The sequence below is a fragment of the Leptopilina boulardi genome, unplaced genomic scaffold (genome assembly GCF_019393585.1).
Source record: "Leptopilina boulardi isolate dan_hultmark-lab unplaced genomic scaffold, ZJU_Lbou_2.1 LbouV2_151, whole genome shotgun sequence".
Lineage (NCBI taxonomy): Eukaryota > Metazoa > Arthropoda > Insecta > Hymenoptera > Figitidae > Leptopilina > Leptopilina boulardi.
This window is the reverse complement of record NW_026137698.1, coordinates 961,768-987,541: the sequence shown is the minus strand read 5'-3', so window position 1 is coordinate 987,541 and position 25,774 is coordinate 961,768. Positions and strand designations below refer to the sequence as shown.

Sequence of the window (25,774 nt, the reverse complement as noted above, 5' to 3'; positions counted from 1 at the left end):
AGGGTGGGTAAAGGGCTCCACAAGAAGGGTTACGGATTTTAGTGGGTCGGGGCTAGTAGTAGTTCGCCAACTTATTTTGTTATTCTTTTTTTTTTTTACCAACCCCACATAACCTTGGCATGCAGAAGCCAAGGTATCTATACAGATTTCCCACAAGTCCCTAAGCAAAAAAAATAATAATAAATAGTAATAAAAAAATATTAAATTAATAATTATAATTATAACGAACTTAAATCTAAACTATAAAAAAATAAACTCACAAATATGATAATGATAACTTTGAATTATTCAATAATTTCTCGTTTCAATGAATGAAAGAAATAATAAAAGGTGATGTTAATTTTAAATTAAGTAATATTAAAGAATAATGGAATGAATGAATAAAAATAATTGAGAGAAATTTAAACGAGTATTGTAGTAACTTAGAAAGAGAATAAAAGAATTAAATCAGTATTTAATTAAAAAATAATGAATCCGATATAATTAAAATTTGTATTAAAAGTGGTCGTGTATATTTTATATATGTGTAATTAAATTTTTTTTACTATTGGCTCAATTTTCCAGACAGAAATTATTTCATTGTCAGTGAAAATAATATATTTTTACAAAAAAAAAAAAATAAAGTAATTAAAGATATTGGTGCGAGAAATACTTTTTATAAATTCTGAAATTCTTATAAGTCACAATAAACTTTAGTTATACTCAAGTTTTCTTCAATCAACTTTTACTTTAGTTTCCCGTAAAGCTTTGGTGCAGTGAAGGGATTTATTTTAATAGGCACTAGAATATGTTATAGTTTTTTTTTTTTTTTTTTTTTTTTAATTTTCCATATTCCCTCGACAATCTTTATTTAATCTATTCTTCTTTTTTCCTTCGCTTTCTTTTTTTTTGCAAAAAGATAAAAAAAAAAAAAATATAATTTTGTGACTGAATTCATTTCAAATGAATTTAATTTTAAGTATTAAAGAATGAAGAAAAATGCTTATTTAAATTTCAAGTACTTTTTATTTTAATAATTTTTTTTAAAGATGGAAAAATTGTTTCAAATTAAATATTTCCTTGTTGATATTTTGACCTTAGTTTTTGATAAAATAAATGAGATCAGAATTCGATTCGACAGTGTCTGACTATAAGCAGTATTAACTCCTCGTAGTAGAAGATCCACACGGGTGGAAGGGATGTCTTACTAAAATCGATCTGAACTACTGCGGATACGAATTCTTTTGTTTATGAAAATAGTTGCAGTAGTACAGGACTGTTTTAGGAAGACCGTAACTTAATTTTAATTAGTGAGAATTCGGAAACTAATAATTTTATTTTTTTAAAGCTTTGAAAAAATAATTTCAATTTGCAATTGTTAACCTTTGAATTCAAAAGTCATTAATGCTTCTATTTATAGTAGTTGCAAATAAACTACTTTTATTCCTCGCATAAATAATTCTCCCAGATAAATAAAATTCCACTTGAAATTAATCCCAAGTTATTGAATGTAAATCCAGAATATATAAAATAAAATAATAATGATGATTAGAAAGTTTCACTAAAGCATTTGCTTTAAAGTTTCATTTTAAATTATTTATTAAAGATTGATAAAAAAAAAGTTTATAATAATTATTTATACATTGAATAATTTGTAACATTCACAACGAAAAATGTTTATTATTTATAAAAAATTTATAATCAAATATAAGGAGAATATATTAAAAAATTTTGTTGACATTTAATTAATGTAGTTTTGATGTTAGGAAAATACAGTTAAATATTATTTCACTTTTGAGAGAAAATTATTTTATAAATATTGGATACATGCTTTTGAACTCTTTTTTTTGAATGTGCTCTCCATAACATAATGAGTATAATAATTACTCTGCTTTAATTTCGATATCGTATAAACTGAGTTGACAAAAAAATATATATACATATATACTCTCAGCTGATTAAAATATTGTAAGTTAATAGAACTTTCAAGAGAAGGTAATTACTATTTTTATCCAAGACAGAATTTTCCATTTTGATGTTTAATCATCTCTGTTGGCTCACAATATTATTCGATTACACCCGAGAGAGTGATAAGAACGATGGATCTTTCCTGCAATGAACTTTAATCTATAATTATATTTCAAGGCTGAAAGGTGAAGGATAATGACTAATGATCAATTTTTTCTCATTACCAAATTTCGTTCATTATTATTGTTTCAATTTTTCTTTCTTTTTGTTTTGTTGTTTTCCATTAGACATTTATATATCGATGAATATTGTATAGGTTCGAAGTTCAACAAATTTTCTCCTCGTTTTCGTTTAGGATAACAAAAAAAAAAACGTTTTTAACGAAGGAACCAAAAAAGCATAAAATAAAAAACTTCACCTTCACTTCATTGTCACTCTACTTTCACTTCACTTTCACTTCTCTTTCACTTTATGCAGTGAAAGTAGAGTGAAAATAAAGTGAAGGTGAAGTGAAGTGAAAATGGAGTAAAAATGGAGTGAAAATGAAGTGAAGGTGAAGTGAAGGTGAAAGAATAAAACATTTTTGAAAAATATTTTCTTATATTAATAATAATAATATTAATATTCGGTATTAAATAATTTTAAATATACGAATCTAGATTCAATATGAAAAATATTAAAATAAGAGGTCACGTTATTCAAATTTATTTTTTATTGTGAAAAAAATTCCATTTTTTTTTTTTTTTTTTTTTGATTTTACAATGAAAATTTCTTTTGATGAGATTCGTATTGTACCCCCTGGTGTGTGATTCACGTGTAGTGAATTTGCCCTGGACCGATACAAGTTGTCGGTAGGTCAAGGTCGGGGTCAGGGTCTACAGAGTTTGACTCCTGCCGTGCAACACGTTGTTTTAAATGTAAGAAACCTGTCCGTTTTCTCATTAAAATTGATGTTTGTTTTTCTATATCACTTTCAATCTCATATTCTATCAAAATGCATTTCTCTTGCTTTTCTAAGTGACAGTGTATGTGTGTGTGTATGTGTCTTTGTAAAACTTTTCAATAAATAATTAACTATATTCCCGTCATCACATTGAAGAAATAAAAATTATTTCATTCAACTCAGTTATATATAATTGTTAAGTAAATATTTATTCGAATCAAAATTTTTTTTTGAGACGCATGAATAATTAAAATTAATTTGTTAGAATTTCATTGGATGGAATTTAATTAGAATTTTTTTTTATAGACAAATTTTTATTTGTTTGAATTATTTTTTTTAGAATTTATACAATAAATAATACTTGTAATAAATATCAGTCGATATCGTTAATACATTAAGTATGAAAAATATGGATATTTAAATATCAAATATATATACATATAATCGTAAACTATATTATTTATCGTCTCGAGAATATTTCTTTATAAAATTCACGTCAATATTTTAGTAGAGAAATTTTTTTTTTCCTCCTCTATATAGGAAATTGGTTTTTATGCGGCGGTTTTAAGCATTTCCTTGTTTCATTAAATTTAATATTTAGCCATTTGCCAAGTTTTCTAATAACCAACTGAAGAAAATTAAAATTCTCTTTCGTGACATACTATCTGATACGAGATCTAATATTTTATATCCAGGCATTATAAAAGTTTGTTTGAGAGAAATGCTCTATTTATATCTTTGAATTGTTAGATTATTGATTAAATGTTAACTATTTTTTTTTTTATATTTTAATGACAAAATTATTTGTAAATATAAAATTCTCAAGTTTAATATATTAAACAATTTTTTTTTCTAAATAAAAAAATAAAATAAAAACAAAAATACAATTGTATAGACTTAATAAATAATAAATAATGAGGACGTAAATAATATAATATAGAAATAACTTATTTAATCGTAGCTAACGTGATTTACGAAAGAAAATAATCATAATTAATTGGTCTAACAATATCTGGGGGGATTACAGTCGTTTCATATTAAGCGTATATATTTATATATATAGTTCAGTATTTGCTTTGCAAACAAGTAAAATTGTTATATTATAAGATGAAGGTCAATTTATCAAAATTAACCGAAAATAATAATCAGGCAAAGTGCCCAACTTTGGATAATCCAATATCATTATATGAATTAACAGATAATATATTAATTCGATAAAAGGGAAGTTCCAAGCAGCTGATATCGCACTTGGCATTACTATATATTTTTTATATAAAATATTGTAGCCAATGAATTAATAATATTTAAATTTTAAATTTTAATGAAGATATAAAAAAATAAACTTTTATAGAGTAAAGAATCTTATATGAATTTCGTCTATTTGCTTCCAAAATGTGGATAACGCATATTTGATGAGAACTAGTACAGAATAGATGATAATTTGTTTTCCTTGAACAAAGCTCGATTTTCCTAATTAAACTTCTCAGGTTACTGAGAGCGCGCACCACCATTCGTTGTTGCATACTGAATAGTTTTAGTTCTGCCCAATTATATATATATACGTCTATATTTGCATTCTCAAATTATTCTAGATAGTATTTTAATTTTTTTTAAATAAAGTCAAGTTAATTTTTTGAATAAAATTATTATAATATTATTTTATAAAAAGTTATTCGAAGAGAAGAGATTTTTAAACTAATTTATTAATAATAATATTAATATTAATATTAATAATTAATTAATTTATTTATTTATAAATATAAAATAAATAAATTCAAATAATTAATAATGAAAAAAATTTTTTATTGGGAAAAAATACCACTTTAACTTTTATAATCTTCTTTATAAGTGACTGCGCATTATTAAGCTTATTTTAATTCTTCTTGACAGATTTCGAATAATTCCTGCGGAAAAAAAAATTTCTATTTTAAATCACAAGTCTGTTTTCTTTTATTATAACTTTCGATATATTTTATTATTACACGTACAACTCAATAATAATTCCTTTTTGTTGTCAATGAAAAGAAAAATCATTCGAACATTTTTATTTATTATTTATAGTCTGAATGCAATTGTATTTAAATAAAAACAAACAAACAATCAATTTTTTTTCAATTGTTAAATAAATTTTATTATATTTGTCTTGACTCAAAGAATTATGAATATAGCGTTTAATGTAATGAGCGCTGCTTTATATTTATTATTCAAAAGCTTTAGCGATAAAAACGGGATTATAAAACAAAATACATATAGCTTCATTGAATTATTTATAAAAAATAGAGAAGAATTAATATTGTGAAACGTGGATAAATATTTTATGCAAATGCATTTTTCAGTGGCGATTTAAAAAGTTACTGTATTTATAATAATATTTTTTACAAAAATAATTACATAGATATTTAAAAAATTAACATGAATGTAAAAAAATTTTTAAAATAAAAATACCGACACAGAAATCTACCTTACCGACTGATGGTAAATATTTTTAAAATAAAAATATAAAAAATTACCGACACAGATATCTACCTTACCGACCGATGGCCAAACAGTTTTTTGAAAACTAAAAATATAAAAAATTACCGACATAGAAATCTACTTTGCCGTCTGATAGTAATTTTTTACCATCAGTCGGTAGGGTAGATTTCTATGCCGGTAATTTTTTATATTTTTATTTTTCAAAAAACTTTTTGGCCATCGGTCGATAAGGTACATATCTGTGTCGGTAATTTTTTATATTTTTATTTTTTAAATATTTACCATCAGTCGGTAAGGTAGATTTCTGTGTCGGTATTTTTATATTTTTATTTTTCAAAATGTTTTCCTGTATTCTAACAATATTTTAGGCCAGTGTTCGAGCTTAGATATTTTTATTTTCGAACATATTATAATATTTTGGTTTTTAAAATGAAATTAGTAAATTTAAATTAATAAACAATACAGCATAAAATAAAAAAAATTTCCTATTTTATTTTTATCGACATTTTGAAAAATTTGTATATTCATTAATTTAATTTCAATAAGCATAGTAATAACTTTTAATTAAACTAACCTGTAAAATAGAAATAGGTTCTTGATATTCTGGACCAGAATATGGCGGGTACAATTGCTTAAAAGCCATCATAGCTTCGTTGCAAAATTTCAGTCCCATAACTTCCTCGTCTTCTCGACCGTATCGAAATGTTAATTTCACTTGACCATAAATCTGAAGAGCAAATTTAAATATATTTCAAATATATATTCGGTAAAAAATATTTCGAACAAATAAAAATTCAGCTAAAAGAAAATTCTATCAAATAAAAATTTTAACAAATTAATTTTAAGCATTAGTCATGCGTTTCTTTAAAAACAATTATTTGGCAAATAATTTTGAAAAAAAATTGACAAATTTTACATTTATACTTTTTTTTAAAAAACTATAATTATAAAATTAAATTTTTTTTAAATGAATTAAAAATGTTTTTTTTACATGTTTGCCTTTCAAGAAGTCACGGTCAAAGACAAGTACACCTCGTAGCGTGTCTATTATTCCTCCACTGACGAAAAGATCTCTGCTCTCCAAGCAAAGTATCAATTTATTGTTATGAGATTGCTTTTTATATGCCCTGTAACATTACAATTAAAACGTGATATTTTTAATTTTGGATTTCAATTATAATATAATTAAAACCAAATTATTATGTTTAAAAAATCTAATATGTTGAAAAATAATTTCTTCTACAGTAATTATTTATGACATCTAGTAGGAAAAATCCGCTATATTATTTTTATCAGTTAAAAATAAATAGTTTTGATTTCAAAATAGAGCAAATAAACTGCTTTATATTTTATGACATTCCAACTTTTTTTTTTTATATAAACGAAGCAATATATGAAATTGTGTTTTTTTTTAGAAAATAATGATTGTGGTTTTGATATTTAAAAAAAAAACTTTTTTAACGATACTCCGTGGGATTTCTATAATAATGTTGAATTTTCATAGACAATAAAAAAAAAAAAAAAAAAAGAATTCAATTTAGTGAACGCGGAGAGATTTGCGATTTCAGTTGTCATGTAAATTCCAATCAGAGAGATCACTGATGTGTAGACAGTTTTGCGGGAGTGGAAAAACATGAGAGTCTCTCATTTGTAATCGTTGAGAGTTATTTTCAAAGCTTAGTTCATGATAATTGGATGCTGTTCTGTTTTACTATATATCTATATATATATCAAATGCGATGACAAAAATTTTAATTTAAAGTCAGTAATAATTTTTTTTTTATTTCCGATGTTTGAAATCTTTCCAATAATTATTATCATCATTATTTTGAAAGTCAAAATTCTGTCGTTTTAAACCATTTTAATTTCCGTTTATATTTTAATCGATTTACTCTTCATTTCTATTTGTAGATCGCATTAAATTTTTTTTTTTAATAGAAAATATGATAATATAAATGAAATGAAAAATAAATATAACAAAAAGTATATTGTGTAAGTCTTGGAATCATTGGGGATCTACTGCGCATTGTTAGGATTAATAGAGGGATCTATTGCGCAGCCTCATTTCAATAGATGCGCAGTAGATCTCCGATTCTATGCAAATAGAGGGATCTATTGCGCAGCCTCATTTCAATAGATGCGCAGTAGATTTCCAATTCTATGCACAATAGAGGGATCTATTGCGCAGCCTCATTTCAATAGATGCGCAGTAGATCTCCAATTCTATGCACAATAGAGGGATCTATTGCGCAGCCTCATTTCAAAAGATGCGCAGTAGATCTCGGATTCTAAGCATGATTATTTAAACAAAACAAAAAATGAAAATATTTCTTTAAACTAAACTATAGTTTCTATATTTTTATATTTAAAATTAAAAAATTAATAAAAAATCAAAAAACAGTTCTTAAATAAAAATATGTTTTTTTCTTTAAAAGAATGTTTTGATTTTGTTATTGATTTTTTAATGGTTTTGTAAAATTAGTTCGTCAAAAATAAATTGTAGACAGTTGAAAAAAATTGTTTACATAACTTGTCAATTTTTGACGGATATGTTTATACACTAGATGAGAGGTACACTATTTATCAAGATAATTTTAGAATCGTGTCTCGTGGTCATTATACCCTGAAAGAACATCTCTAATTCAAGGTCATCCATGAAAGAGAGAGAGAGAGAGAAAGAAAGACCCAACCCCTTTTGGAGTTTATAGATTCAATTTATATGAATGGGTGCGTCTGATATTAAACACGCAATCTGTAATTTTAGCATCTTCTTTTACATCATTCTCTGTCATTGTCTATTCGTTAAATTGCTTATATTAACACATAAATTAATTAAATTTTCCCGTACTATTGTCATGTAACTTTTAAATCTACCTATACCTATATTTAACCCCCTTTAAATACAATATATAATATGTATCCGTAAATAATGAGGTTATATAATTATTAATGTAGCATAAAAGCTTTCTGCATATTATTATATAAAATTAAAGCTTTCTCCACAATGAAAAACAATTCATCAATATTCACCTCTTAATGGTAATTAAAATTATTTATTTATTAAACGTCTGCTTTTATGATTATTCAAATATGTATAGAGAATTTAATGCTAAAATTGATTATGAATATTAATGAAGGATTCGCTAATTGTTGTTCTGTATTTAAAGTGGTGTTTACAGTAAAATAATATAATAACAATGTTAATGATTATATATAGTGATGATAATATTAAATTCTAATGACATTTTTAATAAATATATATATGAATCCTTTTATGTTTATTCTTCATTGCTGTAGTATTTAAAAGAATATAAACCAAAAAAATTAATTCGTATTTTTGAACGTTCTAAAAGTATTAAAAAATTTATCTAATTTAGAAAAAAGTTAACCGAGTAGAAAAAAAACAATGGTACAAAAAGAGGATAAAATAATAAAAATTCAGTGAAAAAATAAATATAAGAAAAAGAAAATTGGTAAATATGCATTTTGTGTTTGAATTTGTGATAACAGCGTTAAAACGAATTGTTATGAGAAAGTGAATATTCATGAATGCTTTTCATTGAATTTTCAAGGGCCAAAATTTTTTTTTTATTTATTTACTCTGAGTGCGATCTCATGGTATCTACTTTTTTTTTTTTTTTGTTTGTTGTTTTGTATATGGAAAATCCAAGTTTGAAAACGTTACACTTTACTACATATTGGTTTTCATCGTTTAAAATAGAATTTCCACACATATTGCGTAGCCTAGAGTTGCGTTTAATTAAATTCTCAAATTGAGTTTATCCTGACTCGAGGCTACTTTGATTGAGAGGCATATTCAGGACAATTTTCAAAAAGATACTATCAGAATTAATTTACCTACATGTCAATGTAAAGTGTAAAGCATCTCAATTTAATACATACGCAATAATAATAATAATAATAATTTATGAATGAAGAAATTTATTTCCTCAAATAAGAATTTTTCTTTAATCTGTATATAAATAAAATTAAATTTCCTCTATAGAAATAATTCAATTGAAAAAAGCTTGACATTTTGAAGAGAAAAAGTTGTATGCATAAAAAAATTTTTGCAGAGAAGGTCAATACTTTTTTTAAAAAAAAAAAAAAACAATTTTTATTTTCTGAAAAAGTTTCAATTTTTTCAAAATCCATACAATTCATATTGTTCAAAAAGAATCTATAATGCCGGAAAAAGAATTGTCACATCTGAACAATACGTAATTTTCAATAGATTTGAAGTTTCACTCTCTCATCTCTCCCAAATGAAAATTCGAATAAATAAAATTTCGAGTAAATAAAAATTGTGATGAAACAAAATTTCGTGAAATAAAATTTTTAGATAAAAATAAAAATTCCCATGAATAGAAATTCGGTAAATTAGATTTCGGACAAATTAAAGTTTGGAAAACAATAAATTTAAGGGTAAATGATTTTTTCGGACAAATGAAATTTATAATCTATTAGTTATAAAAAAAAAATAGTAGATACTGGGTTAGAGTTTTATTTCTTATCGCAATTTTCTTTGGAATTTTATTTTAAAAAAAATTGTGACACTTGAATAAGTTGGTAATGTCTTTAATTTTTTTTTTTTTTTCATAAAACAAACGATAAGACTTAGTTTAGATATAAAATAAAGAAAGTTTAAAATTCTTTTGTAGTTGATATATATAGAGATATACATGGCTATAAATTAATTCTAAAGAATTTTCCCCCTATTTTACAGAGAGGGCTTTTTGTATTCTAGCTTGTTTACTTCTCGTCATTTGCCTCTATACTTGTGTTCTAACAAGATTACTTTGTAAGCACCAAGTAAAGTTTACCATGTGGCTTACCATTAAGACTAAAGGGAACTTTCGTATTGTTCAAACAGTAAAGAGGAAATTAGTTTTTAAAAACTTTATATTCCATGAGATTTTGCAACGAAAAATTTTTTTTTTCTCTTTACCTTGACTACTGAATTCAATGAAGATCAGGACTTAGTTCTTGGTGAGTTAATTAAATTTTTTTTTCTACTTTCAAAACTTCCTTTTTAAAGGCTTCTTAGAAAATCAAATTAAATTGAAGATCCACTCTTCTGAAAATTAATTTTGTTTACTTCAGTTTAAAAAAAAAAAAAAAATTAATTTTTTTCTTTTGCTCTTCATTTGTTATTTTCATTGTTAAAATATTTCTGAGATATTATTATTATTATTATTATTATTATTATTATTATTATTATTATTATTATTATTATTATTATTGTTATTATTATTATTGTTATATATTATAAATATATTTTTCCTTACCTTGTTAGACATTGATTGGTGCCTGGGATACAAATACCAGTTGTGGTTTCGATTTTTCTGTAACAAAAGAAAATTACTCTTTATTTAGTTTAGTTTTTCTTTTGTTTTTAATTTATTTAAATAATTTATTTATTTATTTGTTACAATGGTGAATCCCGGTTTGAGCCTTAATTTTCAAAATTCATCTTTTTTTATCGTTAATTAAAAATTTTTATTAAATAAAAAATTTTGAGGTTAAAAATTTTAAGAAATTTTGTAACTTTTTTTTTTTTTTTTTTGATAATATTGTATTGATATTTGCAAGTAATTTAGATTGACAATTTAGAGATTGACCTTTGATAATAATTACACTTGTGATTTACATGTCAATTTCGGTTTCAATGAGGTTAGTGTAGTTTAGCACCTTATTCAATTACAATGTAGTAATAAGCTATTGACAATTATTTGTTGAAATTTCGATATATTATTGACATAATTATAAAAAAGAAAGAAAATTAATCAGGATTACAATGTTATTTAATATATCTTTTAATTTATCGCTTTATTAAATTGAACACGTTACGTAAACTTGTAGTAAACATAGTTTATATTACGTTACGTGATTTATTCATTAAGTCGATAATTAAATAATAAAGTAAAAATCAATGAAGTAAAAAAACAATAAAGTAAAAAAAAAAAAAACAGGGGAAAAAAAGTAATAATGATTTCAATATTTTTTTTTTTTAATTAACTATTATTAATTAATTACTATTTTATAATAAAATAATACAAAATTATTTTGTACATAAATAAATGAATGAATAAATAAATTATTAATAATTAATAATTAATTAAATGAATATACTAATAATTATTAATTAAAGTACATGAAAAATTTGATTTCAAAAGCTTAATCGTAACATCGATTTAAATGCGTTTTCAAGTTCATTGACCGAAAAATGAGCAAACTTCACACCACTCATGTAAACTATTTTTGTTTCGCGCCAAAAACAAGTGTTGATGAGTCATAGAAGTACATATATACAAGAATTTAATGATTTTCGAAATATGAGAACTGAGAAAAATTTAAAAAAATTTTTTTTTTCTTTTTCGTTCTTTTGAAACCTTTCTAAAAATGATTTTTTTTTTTTTTAAATATAAAAATCGCTTGAGTGAAAAATAAAAATTTAGTGTTTGTTGATAAATATTTTCGAGACGCAGGAATGTCTAAAATTAATTTGTTATAATTTTTATTTAATAGAATTTCATTTAGATAGAATTTTTAATATTTTTAAATTTTCATAATAGTTTGATGATCATGGAAATTTTTTTTTTTCATTTTTTATTTTTATTAACATCGAGAAATTTGTGTTTATTACGGAATTAAAAATTGAAAATATTGTGAATGAACTAGAAACTAAACTATAAAATGTCAACAGGTCTGAAACGTTTTAAAAATATGTTTTATGAAGATTGGCATGCAACACATCTTCAATCTTATGGAAAGTGTAACGAGGACGTTGACGACTTAACTCATCAACATTATGTTTTTGAAAAAATAAAACTGACATGACATGAAGTTATTTTTTTCAACAAATGTTTTTTTTTCAAAAATATTACTTATAAATCAATTAAGTCAATGAAAAAAAATTAATCATGATTCATAATTAATTTATTATAATTTAATTAATTATTAATTATTTATTAATTATTTATTAATTATTAATTATTTAAAAATTAATTAGAAATATTTCTAAAATAATTTAATATGAAATTTTATTCTCGTAAATAATGTTTTTGAATCTATTGGAAAAAATATTTTTTAATTTAATTTTACATTTTTCGTTAATTAAAATAAATTTTTAATTACCTCGGACAAATATTTAATTAAAAAATTTTTTTTGCAAACTTTTTACAATGTTCTTTGAGTTAAATAATAATTTTTGCAACATTTTTATTCAACTTATTAGTATAACATTAATTAGTAATTATTATTAGAAAATTTTAATCAACAAACTTTTTGCTTTTATATATATTATCGTCATATTGCAATTTTTTATCTTTATTTTTTTTTTTATTTATTAGTAACGATTAAAAGAATGTTTAAAATAGTTTTTTAAAATTGAAATAAAATTTTTCAATCGTTTATTAGTAATTGCTTTTAATTTGATTTATTAAACCGCATTATTTGAAACTTGTTGAAATGGAATTATATTTATTTCTTTGGGGGAAAAGTTCAATTGATTTTTGTAAGGTTTTTCTTTTTTCTGGTATTTTTTTTTTTTAGTAATATTTTCTACACAAGTCAACACGGTTTATTACTAGTTTTAGTAGTCGTAAAAATTCCATCTTCGTGAAATGAAAATTGAAAATCGATAAAAATGCTGAAAATAGCTACACATGCACTTTCGCACCAAAATTAAATGCAAATTAAATTGCTCTTAATCTCCCAAGTAATGGAAAATATATATTTCTTAGAAATTTTCTCACAAAATTTTATACTTCGTCGCTGACAATTTTTCTGGATAAAATTTTAGACGCTTACAAAATTGTAAAAAAAAGTTTTATATAGTTTTATTTTATTTATTTTTATTTTTCTTGAAAAACAATTATAATTTTTTACTTAAAAATAAAAATACAATTTTTTTAAATAGAAATTTTGTTGTAAAAAAATTTTTTGAAAAAATTATTTGAAAAATGATAAAAAAAATGTAACATTTTTTTTTCTGTTACAAAATATATAAAATATTATTAGAATTCTTTCCCCTAATTTTATTTTCAGAAAATATTAAGTTCTACTCACACTCTTAATTTATTTGACTCTAGGGGGAGTTTTAGAATAGAATATATCTCATCAGAGAAACTTTAGTTTTATCAACATTATATAGACCTTGTATGGATAAAAAATATTTGATTACTTCTTTTCTATGGAGTTCTTAAGTATATCTTTAGGGAAGCCCCCTAGCTATAAGTTATATCAACATTACAGTGGCTTAACTTGAAACAGTGTAATACTTCAATATAATGTCGAAGAAAACAAGAGTGTTTAGAAATAAAATTTCATTTAAAAGAAAATAAATTTCAATTTTAAAAACCGTAAATTCATTTTTCAAATTAGGCAAACTGGACAAAAATTAGTTAAAATTTTTATTAAATTTTTATTTTGAAATTGACTTTTGAAAAAAAAATATTACTTTTGGCAAAATAATTTGTTAATTCTATCATTCGGTTATATTTTTCCACTAAAGAAACAATTTTATTGAAGCAGTAAAATAAGTTTGTTTAAAGACTTTGTATTTTATTGGACAGAGATTTTAATGTACGTAGTAAAACATTTTTATTCACAAAAAAAAAAATTATATACAAAAAATACAAAACAATGCAAAGAAAATTATTTGTGCTAAAAATATATAAATTATGAAAAAGAAAAGCATTTAAATGTCAAGTTTCTTGATGTGAATCAATTATTTAAAAGTTATTGTAACTTTGAAACAAGTGTACTTTGCATTTATCATTTTTATGAATAAAACATGAATGTTAGAAGTCGAAATATTAAATTGAATTCTGAACGAAAATTTCAAGATCTATGTAACTTAAAATGCAAAACGAGAAAAATGGGTCACTGTCTGCTTTAATCCTTTGAGAGGTACAACAATTTTTTTTATAGATAGGAAAACAATTTTTTTTCAGTACCTACTACTACAATATTATAAAAAAAACACTTGGTACAAATTTATTTATTTATTGAAATAAATCCAACAGATAAAATAAAAAAATGTTTTCTTTATTCCATGTAGAAGGATTTCCGAAAAGAATCCGGAAACCGCTTTCGGAATTTTTCCGGAAACATATTTTTTTAAAAAAATTTTTCTAAAAATAAAATAAGTCTTCGATCTTGTATTCAATTTGAAAATGGGATTATCTTCTTATTATACGTGTAGGCAGTCATTTACCTTTGCTAGTAGCTTAGGAAGCATATTAAGCTAAAAGCATCAGATGTGCTTGAAAAACGAGAAATAAGTACGTGTGTGTGTATGTGTTACGAAAGTGGAACTATATATATATAGTGAATGCACTTTATACCTAGAGGTAGTCGTAAATTTTCCACTTTTTGAATTTTACCCTCTTTAAAAAAAATAAGACGGAAAAATATTGAATAATGCTTAAAAATAAAATTTTACAATTTTTATTTGATAGAAATTTTCCTTTTGCCGAATTTTTATTTGTTCGAAATATTTTTTTAGACAGAATTTTAACAAATCAAAATTTTACTACATAATTTCTAATTGTGGTTAATTTTAAAATTCGTCAAAAGTTGATAGAATTTATAAAACACTGAATTTGTCCGAAATATGCAAATGTCCGAACAAACAATGGATAGAAAACTTTTGGTGCGCCGAAATTATTCTGTCGATTGTTTGTTCGGACATTTTCAAATTTCGGATAAATTCGACGTTTTTATGAATTCTATTAAACAAAAATTTGTGTAAATAAAAATTAGAACAAATAATAGTTTTTATTATATTTAAGTTATATGCGAGCATTGAAATGTGACTTTAATTTTGAAAAGTACTAAAATGCCCTGTGGAGTAAAATTTTAATTGAAATATATTTTAGTTATTGAAAGTTACGATTCTATGTGATGTATATAATCTATAAATGTAGTTTAGTATGTACATGTGGGTTATGTTCAGATTTGTGGAGTCGTAAATTATGGTCAAGTTTCAGCGACAGTTTCCCCCAGTTCCAATCAAGAACATTCGGTACTAAACTCTCTAAAATTTCATTCATCAAAAGACTCTTAGCATATATTAAAAGTTTTCTCTTTTATACCAATTTAATCTTTAGAGAAAATATTTTTTAATAGAGAAAATTTTGTTTTATTTAATAAAAAATATGAAAAAGTATTTTAAATTATTAAATTCTTTCATTTTATTAGGAAAATATTTTTCTTTATAATATTTTTAAAAAAGAATTTTTAATAATATATTTTTACGTCCAAGGTTTAATATTATTTTAAAAATTCATTTTATTAATTTTTTTTAAATTCAATTTAAGAGAGAGAAAGAGAGTATTTAACTAATTAATTCTAGAATTGTTGAGTCTCATTTATTTGAGTAAGAAATGATAGATTCTTTTTATTGTTTTGATAAAAACCATTTTCTTGTAATTGAATCTGTAAAAATAGTTTGTTTTAATCTGGAAAATCCGTTGAAAGTTTTCTTTTTTCTCTTAAAGGATTTTCAGGCCAGCGCAATCTTTTTATATTTAGTGTTCTTAAGTTTTTTTACGATCTTTTGTAATCGTACTTAATCCGATGTTATCCGTTTTATGCTTCGAATGCTTCAAGAAATAAATCCACTTGACTGATGTTGAATTGCTTATTATCTTTGACAGAATAATTTATTTCTGAAAGATCCATTATATTTTTTTAGAATATTATAATTATTTTCATATATCATAGATTTTATTTATTTACGGACATTGAATTGAAAATATTTGTCTTTTATAAATATTTATATTTATTTTGAAATAGAAAAGGTAAAGGATGCATTTCCAGGAGATAATGCACATTAGAACATCTCTATATATATGTATCCTGGAGACAACTTGTATATAGACTTTCCCCTGAAGGGTAGATTAGATCGAAGCTAAGACACGTTCAATTTCCTTTAAGTGGTAACTAGTTTCAATTTCCACGACCCAAGAGGAAGACTACTCAGCTAGGTGTAAATTAATTAGCTGACTTAATTAGGCAGTCGATGTATTCCCCTGGACAAGAAAGGCTTGAGTCGTCAAAGCAAATGTGGAGAGGACGTTGGGTTTATCACTTACGCCTTCCATCACTGATAGAGGTACATGCACCCACCTACATGGCTTCCCTTTCACTATTTTCTATCTATATATCAACTGGAAAATATCTCACTTTATCGCCCCTTGGTTTTCTTAGTCGAAAATCTAATAAATTCTTACTAGGGGACAAAAAAAATTGTTTCATTACGTAAAAGTGAAAAAGATTTACATTTCATTAATTTAATGTGACACTGTAGATGTTTTTAGAGAAAGCATTTTTACGATTAAAAAATCTGGGATCAGAACCTTTTTCTGGTTTTTGATTCTAAATTCCATTAAGGTTTTTTTTTTGATTTCGTTTTGATATTCAGGCATCATCGGATTGTTTCAACTGAGCGTCTTCATCAAAGCGGTACTTAGCCAGAAGTGTACGATCCTCCGCACCCATTTTACTCTTTTTTTACGACATGCAGTAGGCTACAAGCGCTCTATTCTGAAGCCGGAATCCCTAAAGCGATCTGATCAGCTAAAAGTGTTTTTGAATTTTGTTTTGATTCAGATTCGAGTATGATAAAAGCCTCCCCCTGGGGATCTCAAGACCTTGTCGTTGGTGGGGGAGCTTACGAACCTAGTCGAGCAACGACTTTAATCCTCCGAAGCTTTTTAAAAAAGTTCTTCGGCGATGATGTGAATTATAGAAGCTCAACAGCAATGTTCAGCGACTATTTGAAGCTGAAGAGTCGGCGCTCGGTTAGGTTCCAACTAAGAAGAGATCCATCCTGTCTCTCTCTGGCAAGGAGAAGCAGGAGTATTAAGGACATAAGCCCCCAATCCAAGACGTGTCCACCGTGTCAATGGATGAATGACATCAGGGTCACCAAATCCGCTGTGTATTTTGGAAGGGTTCGCGTGGACGGAGGCCGAATTGTGGTAAATTTCAGTGAGGATCTCGTAAAGCTCGGGAAACGATTGTTAGTTACGGGTTCGACTTGATGAACATGCGGTCCTTTCGCGATGCTACAGAGGGAGATGTCGTAAACGGAGGTGCTGAAATACCGGGCGACCTTTCAGTGTAATTTTTAGCCTTACCCTCATAAACGGAGCTCTTTGGGGGTGGACCGCTTAATTCTCCGATACTCGTGGGATTAAAAAATGGAACAATTTGATAATATTAAAAACACTGACGACGATAGAAGGGAGATAGAATTAGTTCGGATTAGTGAGACTGAAGAAAATGTGTCTGCGACTTCAGAAAGTTCTACTGTATCTAAGGAAGCGATTTTACCTTTAAGGAAAATGCAACAGATCAGTTCGATTAAACGACCTAGTGGTGCTCAACGAAGACGAATGAAGAGAGAAAAAATAAAATTACTGTCACGTATGACTGAAGTATTAACAAAATCTGGCACTTCTCATCAATGTCCACCTTTACCTGTCATGCAAGTTCAGGTGGTGGCTCCGATAGAAAATATTTCGGCTCCAGGTTCAGAGTTTATTAAGCAGAAAGATGCTGTTTTGGAAACTGAAAGGATCAGCCCGGAAGACAACATTCCTGAACAGAGTAGAAAAGAAATAATTACAGTAGATTTGGAAACTGAAGAAGGCGAATTTTGTAAAAATAGGACCGAAGTTTATCAACCGATTGAAATAAAACTAGAACCGGAAACGTCTTTTCTTAGAGTAATTGAACGGAATAGTTTTAAGGGTGGCGGAATGACATATGTGGAACTTGATCAGCTTAGAGTAATAATAATGAATGAAATTCATAAGATTATAAGTGGTCCTCTTCCCAGATTTGGTTATGTTCGCCTTGTAGATGGAGTTATCAAAACGGATTGTCTTGATGAATTCACTCGTGACTGGCTGAGTTCTCAAATATCGAGGATTAGCCAATTGTTGGGTGGTCATTCTCTAAAAGTTACGGATCCTTCTCAACGTAAAAAGTACATTAGAGCTGGTACATGGATCTTTGGTCGTCCCGAAGAGCCAGAAACAATTTTGAGATTAATTAAAAATCAAAATCCAAATCTTGATGTTTCTTCCTGGGAAGTGATTCATTCGGACAAAAAGAATGAGACATTGGGAGATCAAAAAGGATATAAACTTGAATTGGCCATTCCAGAGGAATCTGTTGTTAATGTTGAGACACTTGGTTATAAGATTTGCTTCGGATTTGGTCAAATTAGTTTAAAATTAATGGGATCAATTTACCACGGAGTAAAAATAGAGTGATAAATTTAATTTTAGTTTATTGGGTACAAAAAAGTGGATATTTATTATTTTACAGTTTCGATAATCATTAGGTTGTTAAATTTTTTTTCCGAAGGTGATTGTGAACAAATTTATGAAGAATTGGTGATTTTTAGAAGTGCTATTTTTACCTCAGAACCACTTTCTAGAATGTTTGTTTAAAGTGACAAAGTGTTAAGAAGAGAAACTTTAAAAAAATGGAAGTGAATACCTGAAGAAAATTAGAACAACTAATTTGGAGTAATGGAGGAGGATATTTCGAAGGAATAACATCGGACAATTTGGAGGATTTTTCAAAAATGTTTATAAAGGTAAGAGTTTTTTTTTAATCCGTTAATATTCGGAGGTTTTTGGGATCGCTGCTTACGAATCTGACATTATATTTTTAAAATTCAAAATGGCGGACTCAAAATGGCGACCAAAAATATTTGAAAATTGATAAATCTTTATGAAACTTTTGTTACTCGGGGGTTTTCGGGGTCGCTGATTACGAATCTGACATTGGATTTTGAAAATTCAAAATGGCGGATCCAATATGGCGGTGAAAATTTTTAAAAATCGTTTGGATTTGCTTGAAATTTGTTACTCGAGGGTTTTCGGGGTCGCTGATTACGAATCTGACATTAGATTTTGAAAATTCGAAATTGCTGATCTAATATAACGAATAAAAATATCAAAATTTGATCTGATTGTTATAAAATTTATTATACGGGCATTTTTATGCTTCATGATCATTCAATTTGAATGGGAGGAAAAATTTTACGGAATATTTTTTTTGAGAATAACTAGAACTGGAATAGACAGACGATTAGTGAAATTTTTTTTTTTTTTTTATGAAAACTAATTGAAAAAAGGCCTTATCTAAAAATGAATCTGTCTGATCTCGCTTAATCTTTTTTCACTCGTCTTAAGAAAGCATTTTTAAAAGAAATTCGTTTCTCGGGTTCAGCAGTGGATTCTCACTGATTAAATGCACTCAACTGAAAGTCCGTTATATATATAATTCTGATATTCGAAATTATCTAATTTGAAAAGTCCTATGGGAAATGACTATGGGACACATAACTAGAATTCCATTTTATAGAAATTGACTTTTAATGAAATTCAAGTTAACATACAATACAGTAATAAACTTTTTTTTTAAATTATTATTCTATTGTGTAATTATAAAGTTTATTAAAATAATTTAATAATTTATAAATTAATAATTCTAAAAAAATCAATAACTAAATAAATAAATATATAGTACGAAATTGTTTAAAATAATAAAATATGCTTCTTTTTTATATTGTCAATTTAATTTAAAAAGAATGGAGATCAATTTTACAGATATTAAAATATTGGATATTGTATTTTATTTTTTTTGGAGGTGAAAAGTGTCATGCAAAATGTATAAAAAAGACAATGTGACAATATTTTTTTAAAGCTAAAAATCAGGCTGGATCAAATTCATATATGTGTATAGACAACTCCCCTTTATTTGAAAGCTTTATATATATATCGTTGATTCTTTTTTGTGTGCTGACTAAAAGAATTGGAATAGATAGAGATCTATTTCGTGTAACCTTTTGATAAGGGTGTCAAAAAAAAAGTTTCAAGAAAGAAAGAAAAAAAAAAGGATTTTTATCCTGACACATATTTTTCCGCTTAGTTGGTTTTCTAACATTGAAAAGATTGAGAGGCTTTTGCTCTGATGTCGATTCTAGAAAAGAAACTTTTATCCTGGCTTCCCTACTATTTCCCTAGTGACAAATATTTATAGAAATTCTGTTGCAAAAGCTAGTTTCTATTTCTAGATTCTCTTTATTCTATTTCTCGATCCATATTTATTTTATTTTTTTTTTAAACGAGGAAGTTTTTTTACTATACCGACTTAAAAAAATTAAAAATATATTTTTTTTAATTTTTGAAATTTAAATTTTTTATTTATCAAAAATTTTAAATAAAAAAATCTGAATAATTTTAATTTAATAAAAAGACATTTCTACTTAGTTAATTATAAATGTAAAAATATGTGTAGAAAAAAATTCCAGCTAAAAAATTCCCAACTTTGGAATATAAGAGAAAAAAAAGAGATATATGGGTTAGTCACGTAACTATTCTTCAGGGCAGAATTACTTCCTAGTAAAGTGAGAAGTTTCCTAACAAAAATAAGTATTCCTCTATCTTCCTGACGTTCGTGATAATAAATATTGTACTTAGAAGATAGTTCTTAATGTTTGATGAAAGAAAGATAAATTCCAAGCTTTTATCTTTTAATCCTTTTCTACTGGTCTATATAAATTCCATGAAGTGAGCTTTCTCTATTTATCAAATTGTACTTCCTCTAAGTAAAATTGAAAATTAAGTTGTTTGTCACTCATTATTATAATGTGTTTTGTAATTACTCTGGAAATAGTAAATTTATCTCCAATAAAAAGGAATAAATTAATTTTATTGTTAAATAAAATCCTATCCTAACCTATCCTTTTTCTATCCTACCTTATCCGATTCTTATCATATTATTTCCTATCCTATCCTATCCTATCCTATCCTATCCTATCCTATCCTATCCTATCCTATCCTATCCTATCCTATCCTATCCTATCCTATCCTATCCTATCCTATCCTATCCTATCCTATCCTATCCTATCCTATCCTATCCTATCCTATCCTATCCTATCCTATCCTATCGTTCTTTATCCGATTACTATCCTATCATTTTCTATCCTATCCTATACGATAGTCTTTAATATTTTACTAAATTTAAAAAAATCCATTTATTATTTTATGATAGTAAAATTGACCCTATGAAATGGTTCCCATTTTAGCGCTGCTGTAGTATTTTTATAGTTTCCCATTGTGAGAGTATAAAAGTTTTAAAATAAAAGGTTTTTTTTTATATATTATTTATTGAAACTATCTGCAACAATAAAAATTTAGTAACGCCCTTATGTCACCTTCACCTTGCAGTGAATTGTTGGCTATTAAACAATCGTAAACATGCCAATATCCTGAACAGATGTGACGAGACATTTATTAGTTTTTGGAATAATTTAAGAGTTAAAGTACTGTCCATATATTTGTTTTCACTGTAAAAACATTAACAAAAATATGTTATTTTTTTTTCAAATACGGAATTTTATTTTCAAAAATATTTTGTAAAATTGAATTCTGATGTAGTGAATAAAAAAAATAATATAGGTACTCGATTTTTATATATGAGTAGGGTATTCTTTTAATTAATTAATTTAAAATTTATTATTTTTAATTAATTTTTAATTTTTTAGAACAAATTTTATTGACTATTTTTAGAAAATAATTAACAGTTGTTTGTTTTCTTTGTTTCAGGTGAGTCCAAATATTACTTCTCGATTACTACAAAAGTGAGTAGAATAGTTTTAAATGAAAATCATTTTTAACTTTGCAAGCCTTGAATTTAAAAACATTTTCAATGTTAAAAGACATTAATTGACTGAAAATTTGATTGCTTTATTTTTAAACTATATTTTGATTAAACCTACATTCAAGTGTGGATATTATTATCTATATATACACTGTTTTAGAATCCAATTTAATATTATATTACTTCTTTCACTGACAAAAAAAAAATTTTTTTTTTGTCAAAGTAGAAAAAAAAACAGAATTAAGAATTAAATTATTAGCTAAATGTGGGTAAAGAGAATTAAAAATTAACCTCAACTCATTGAAAAAATAATTGGAAAAAATATCCCCTTGAAAATTCTCTCTCATGTAATTTTAATGAAGTTCGCTACCATTCTCCTGTTCTTCTGTAAATTATAAATCATCTCTAATGTGAGATGAGTCCGAAATAATAAGATCCCCCTCCTCTTTTATACACATATATATACAGACACAAAATAATTAATTGCACAAAACACTTGAGGAGCTTCTCGTCTATTATTCTTGCGGCGAACGTAGACTTCGAATAAACCCCCCTTCACCCCCTAAATAGTTCGTCGCACCTTATATCAAATATTTATCCTGAAACATCCCATTTTCTTTTTTTGGACACTTTCCCTCAATTCCCGTAAGGTCTATAAACAATGGCAAATGTACACAAGAAAGATACAGTTCGTAACATCAATTTTCCAACAGGAAGAAAAAAAAAAACCTCCTTCCACCCCCAAATGACTATAGAGCATTGAGAGCCACTCGATGTTTCTACAGACTGTGTACGTTCAGAATAAAAAAAAATTCCTTGTATTTTTCAAGATAGAGTTCTTTTAATAGTCTATAAATATATAAATTTTTAACAATTGTTTTCAATTTCCAATGCGAGAGTAATGTTTGACTTTAATTTTGAATTCAAAAGTATTTTTGTTTACAATTTAAGAAGCAATTAATGAAAATTAAATTTACTGAACGAATTTTATTTAATTAAATTTTTTTTTCAATGAAAAAGTTTCCTTTGTTTTTTTATGTTAGAATTATATAAATTAAATACAAGTTTAAAAATTTTTTCATTAACTTTTATAGCTTTATTTAAAATTCAAATATTCAGAAAGATATTATTATTTTAACATTTCAAGCAAATCCAAACGATTTTTAAAAATTTTGACCGCCATATTGGATCCGCCATTTTGAATTTTGAAAATCCAATGTCAGATTCGTAATCAGCGACCCCGAAAACCCCCGGAAAACTAGTTTCAAGCAAATCCAAACTATTTTTAAAATTTTGACCGCCATATTGGATCCGCCATTTTGAATTTTCAAAATCTAATGTCAGATTTGTAATCAGCGACTCCGAAAACCCCAGAGTAACAAGTTTCAAGCAAGTTCAAACGATTTTTAAATTTTGACCGCCATATTGGATCCGCCATTTTGAATTTTGAAAATCTAATCTCAAATTTTTATTGAATAAAAATTAATTTTATAAAAATATAGCTAAATAAACATTCTGCTGAATAAATATGATTATTTGAACATAAATGAAAATCGTTGCCATAGATGAAGGTCTGTTTCCAAATTAATATCTAAATTCTGCATTAATTAATAGCATAATTTGAAATTATTCAGTCACATAGCCCAAACTATTTTGTTAATTACCAACTATCTCAAAAGTGAATATTAACAATAATATAATTAGAAAAAAAAATTTTACTTTGAATATAATTTTTATTAATAATTTAAAATCCATAGCGTTATCGTGTCGTGTTCTTGAGAATGAAACATTATGTTTTACATTTTTTTTTGTTTTTGTCCAATTCGGTAATTAAGTATCAAAGCTAACAAATTTACTGTGTTGGTTTATTATACTTTCACATTATATCTAATAGCTTTTGTAATTAGCGATCGTAAACTAATATCGATTAAACGACATATGTTTAATAACATATAATTATTAGAATATGTTACAGTTAAAAATATTTTTGGTAAACAATAATATTACATTTAAAATAAATATTACATATTGTTGTAATTTTTTTTAGAATTACTTTTATTTGTAATATTTTTTTTTCTAAAAACAAAGAGAGATAAAAAATTTCATCTCTGATAAAATTTTTTAACTCTTTTGATTTAAATTAAAATATTTTCATTTTTGATCATTAAGAATTATTTAAATATTGATGAAAATAATTTCAATTAAAATATATATTATTTAAAAAGTAAAGTTCATAATTAAAAAGTTTTTAATCGAAATATTTTTAAGTGTAATATTTTTTTAATTAAAATGTTATTTAAAATATTGTCAATTAGAACATTTTTATTGATTATTATTAGTTAAATTTTTTTAAATTAAAAAAAATAGGTAGATGTATACTTTTTATGTATTTTACTTTGTTTATCAATTTATGGTTCAATAATATCAAAACAAGCTTTAGAGGTCGTTAATAAAAAATTATAATAAAAAAATTAAAACAACCACGAAATTAAATTTTGAAATTATAGGCGAACTTAACCTCAAAATTTATGAAATATAAGCAAATAAAAAAAGAAATAAAAAATTGAATTCCTAAAAAAAGTAAAAATTTAAAAGGATATGAAAAATAAAATATATAATAAGATATTGTAAAATTTTCAAAGGTGGGGGTTTGGGGTTGTGATTAGAAAATCTAAAGAAGTAGTAGTAAAAAAGTAATAAAACTAGGAAGATTTTTTTGCAAAAAGAAAAAATGCATAGGTTAAAGTAGCGATTGTTAAAGAGAAAGGGGGTTAATATGAGTGAAATGAAAAGAGAGAAAGAAAGAAAGAGAAATAAAATTTCGAACAAAGAAACGAAAGAGAAGGGATTAAATTAAAGAGTCAAAGGGTTCAAGTGGAGTGGGAGGATAAAATCCTGAAATAGTAGCGTCGTTGAAATCTTTTTATAATATACAGAGAGAATAATATATAAAATAAAAGTACATATATATAAATGACATTAAAAAAAAGTGTACTTATATACGACATCAATGAAAAAAACTACATTCGTGCAGAAATTTTGAACGCGCCTTGGCTAGATAGTTTCAACATAGTTACACTCTCTAGAAACTAGATAGTATAACTTCCAACATTTTTAAAATTTCTAAATAGTTTTTAAATAGTTTAATTGTGTAGAAACTAGATAGAATCTGTCTAGAAAACCTATTTTAAACCTATTCAAAATAATGTATAGATGTACTAGATAATATAATATAAATAATATATAAAAGCAATAGACAGTATTTCATATAAATTCTATTATAGTTTCTGTATAGATTATTTAGATAGGTCAGGGCAGTTATACTATCTAGCTTCTATATACTCGAACTATATGGAAAATGTCTAGTACATCTATAGATTATTTAGAAAAGTCAAGAAAGTTGTACTATCTATTTTCTATCTAGTTTCTAGATACTTGAACTATATGAAAACTAGCCAGTTTCTATACAGTTACTGTACAGTTACAGTATTTAGTTTCTATATAGTTACAGTACAGTTATACTATCTAGTTTCTACCTAGTTATGGTATAGTTGTACTAAATAGTTTTTAGATACTTGAACTACATGGAAACTACCTAGTTTCTAGATAGTATAACTATATAGAAACTATTTACCACTTTATATAATTTAGAAAGTTAAGTACAGTTTCTAGATACTTTCGATTGAAATATGGGCCCGACCAGATCCTGGTGTG

The 25,774-nt window shown here is 25.3% G+C and overlaps 2 protein-coding genes across 6 annotated transcripts in view; one reads left to right on the top strand and one right to left on the bottom strand.

Annotated features, from left to right (window-relative positions):
- LOC127276748 (14 kDa phosphohistidine phosphatase-like) overlaps positions 1 to 25,774 on the top strand; it is an 82,225-nt gene that overhangs the window by 26,776 nt on the left and 29,675 nt on the right. Inside the window, exon 1 of one of the 3 annotated variants that reach the window (XR_007842250.1) lies at positions 17,010 to 18,986. The exons of the other annotated variants lie outside the window; for them this stretch is intronic. The gene's annotated coding sequence lies outside the window, so the exon portion shown is untranslated. Of the gene's footprint in view, positions 1 to 17,009; positions 18,987 to 25,774 lie in introns of those variants that run through there. 3 annotated transcript variants of the gene reach the window in all.
- Positions 1 to 25,774, bottom strand: part of LOC127276745 (arrestin, lateral eye-like) — a 59,310-nt gene that overhangs the window by 22,590 nt on the left and 10,946 nt on the right. For all 3 annotated transcript variants that reach the window (XM_051297382.1, XM_051297383.1, XM_051297384.1), the window contains exons 3-5: positions 10,654 to 10,710; positions 6,357 to 6,492; positions 5,940 to 6,092 (exon numbers count right to left, since the gene is read on the bottom strand). In XM_051297382.1, the coding sequence (XP_051153339.1) occupies positions 5,940 to 6,092; positions 6,357 to 6,492; positions 10,654 to 10,710 (346 nt within the window). The remainder of the gene's footprint in view (positions 1 to 5,939; positions 6,093 to 6,356; positions 6,493 to 10,653; positions 10,711 to 25,774) is intronic.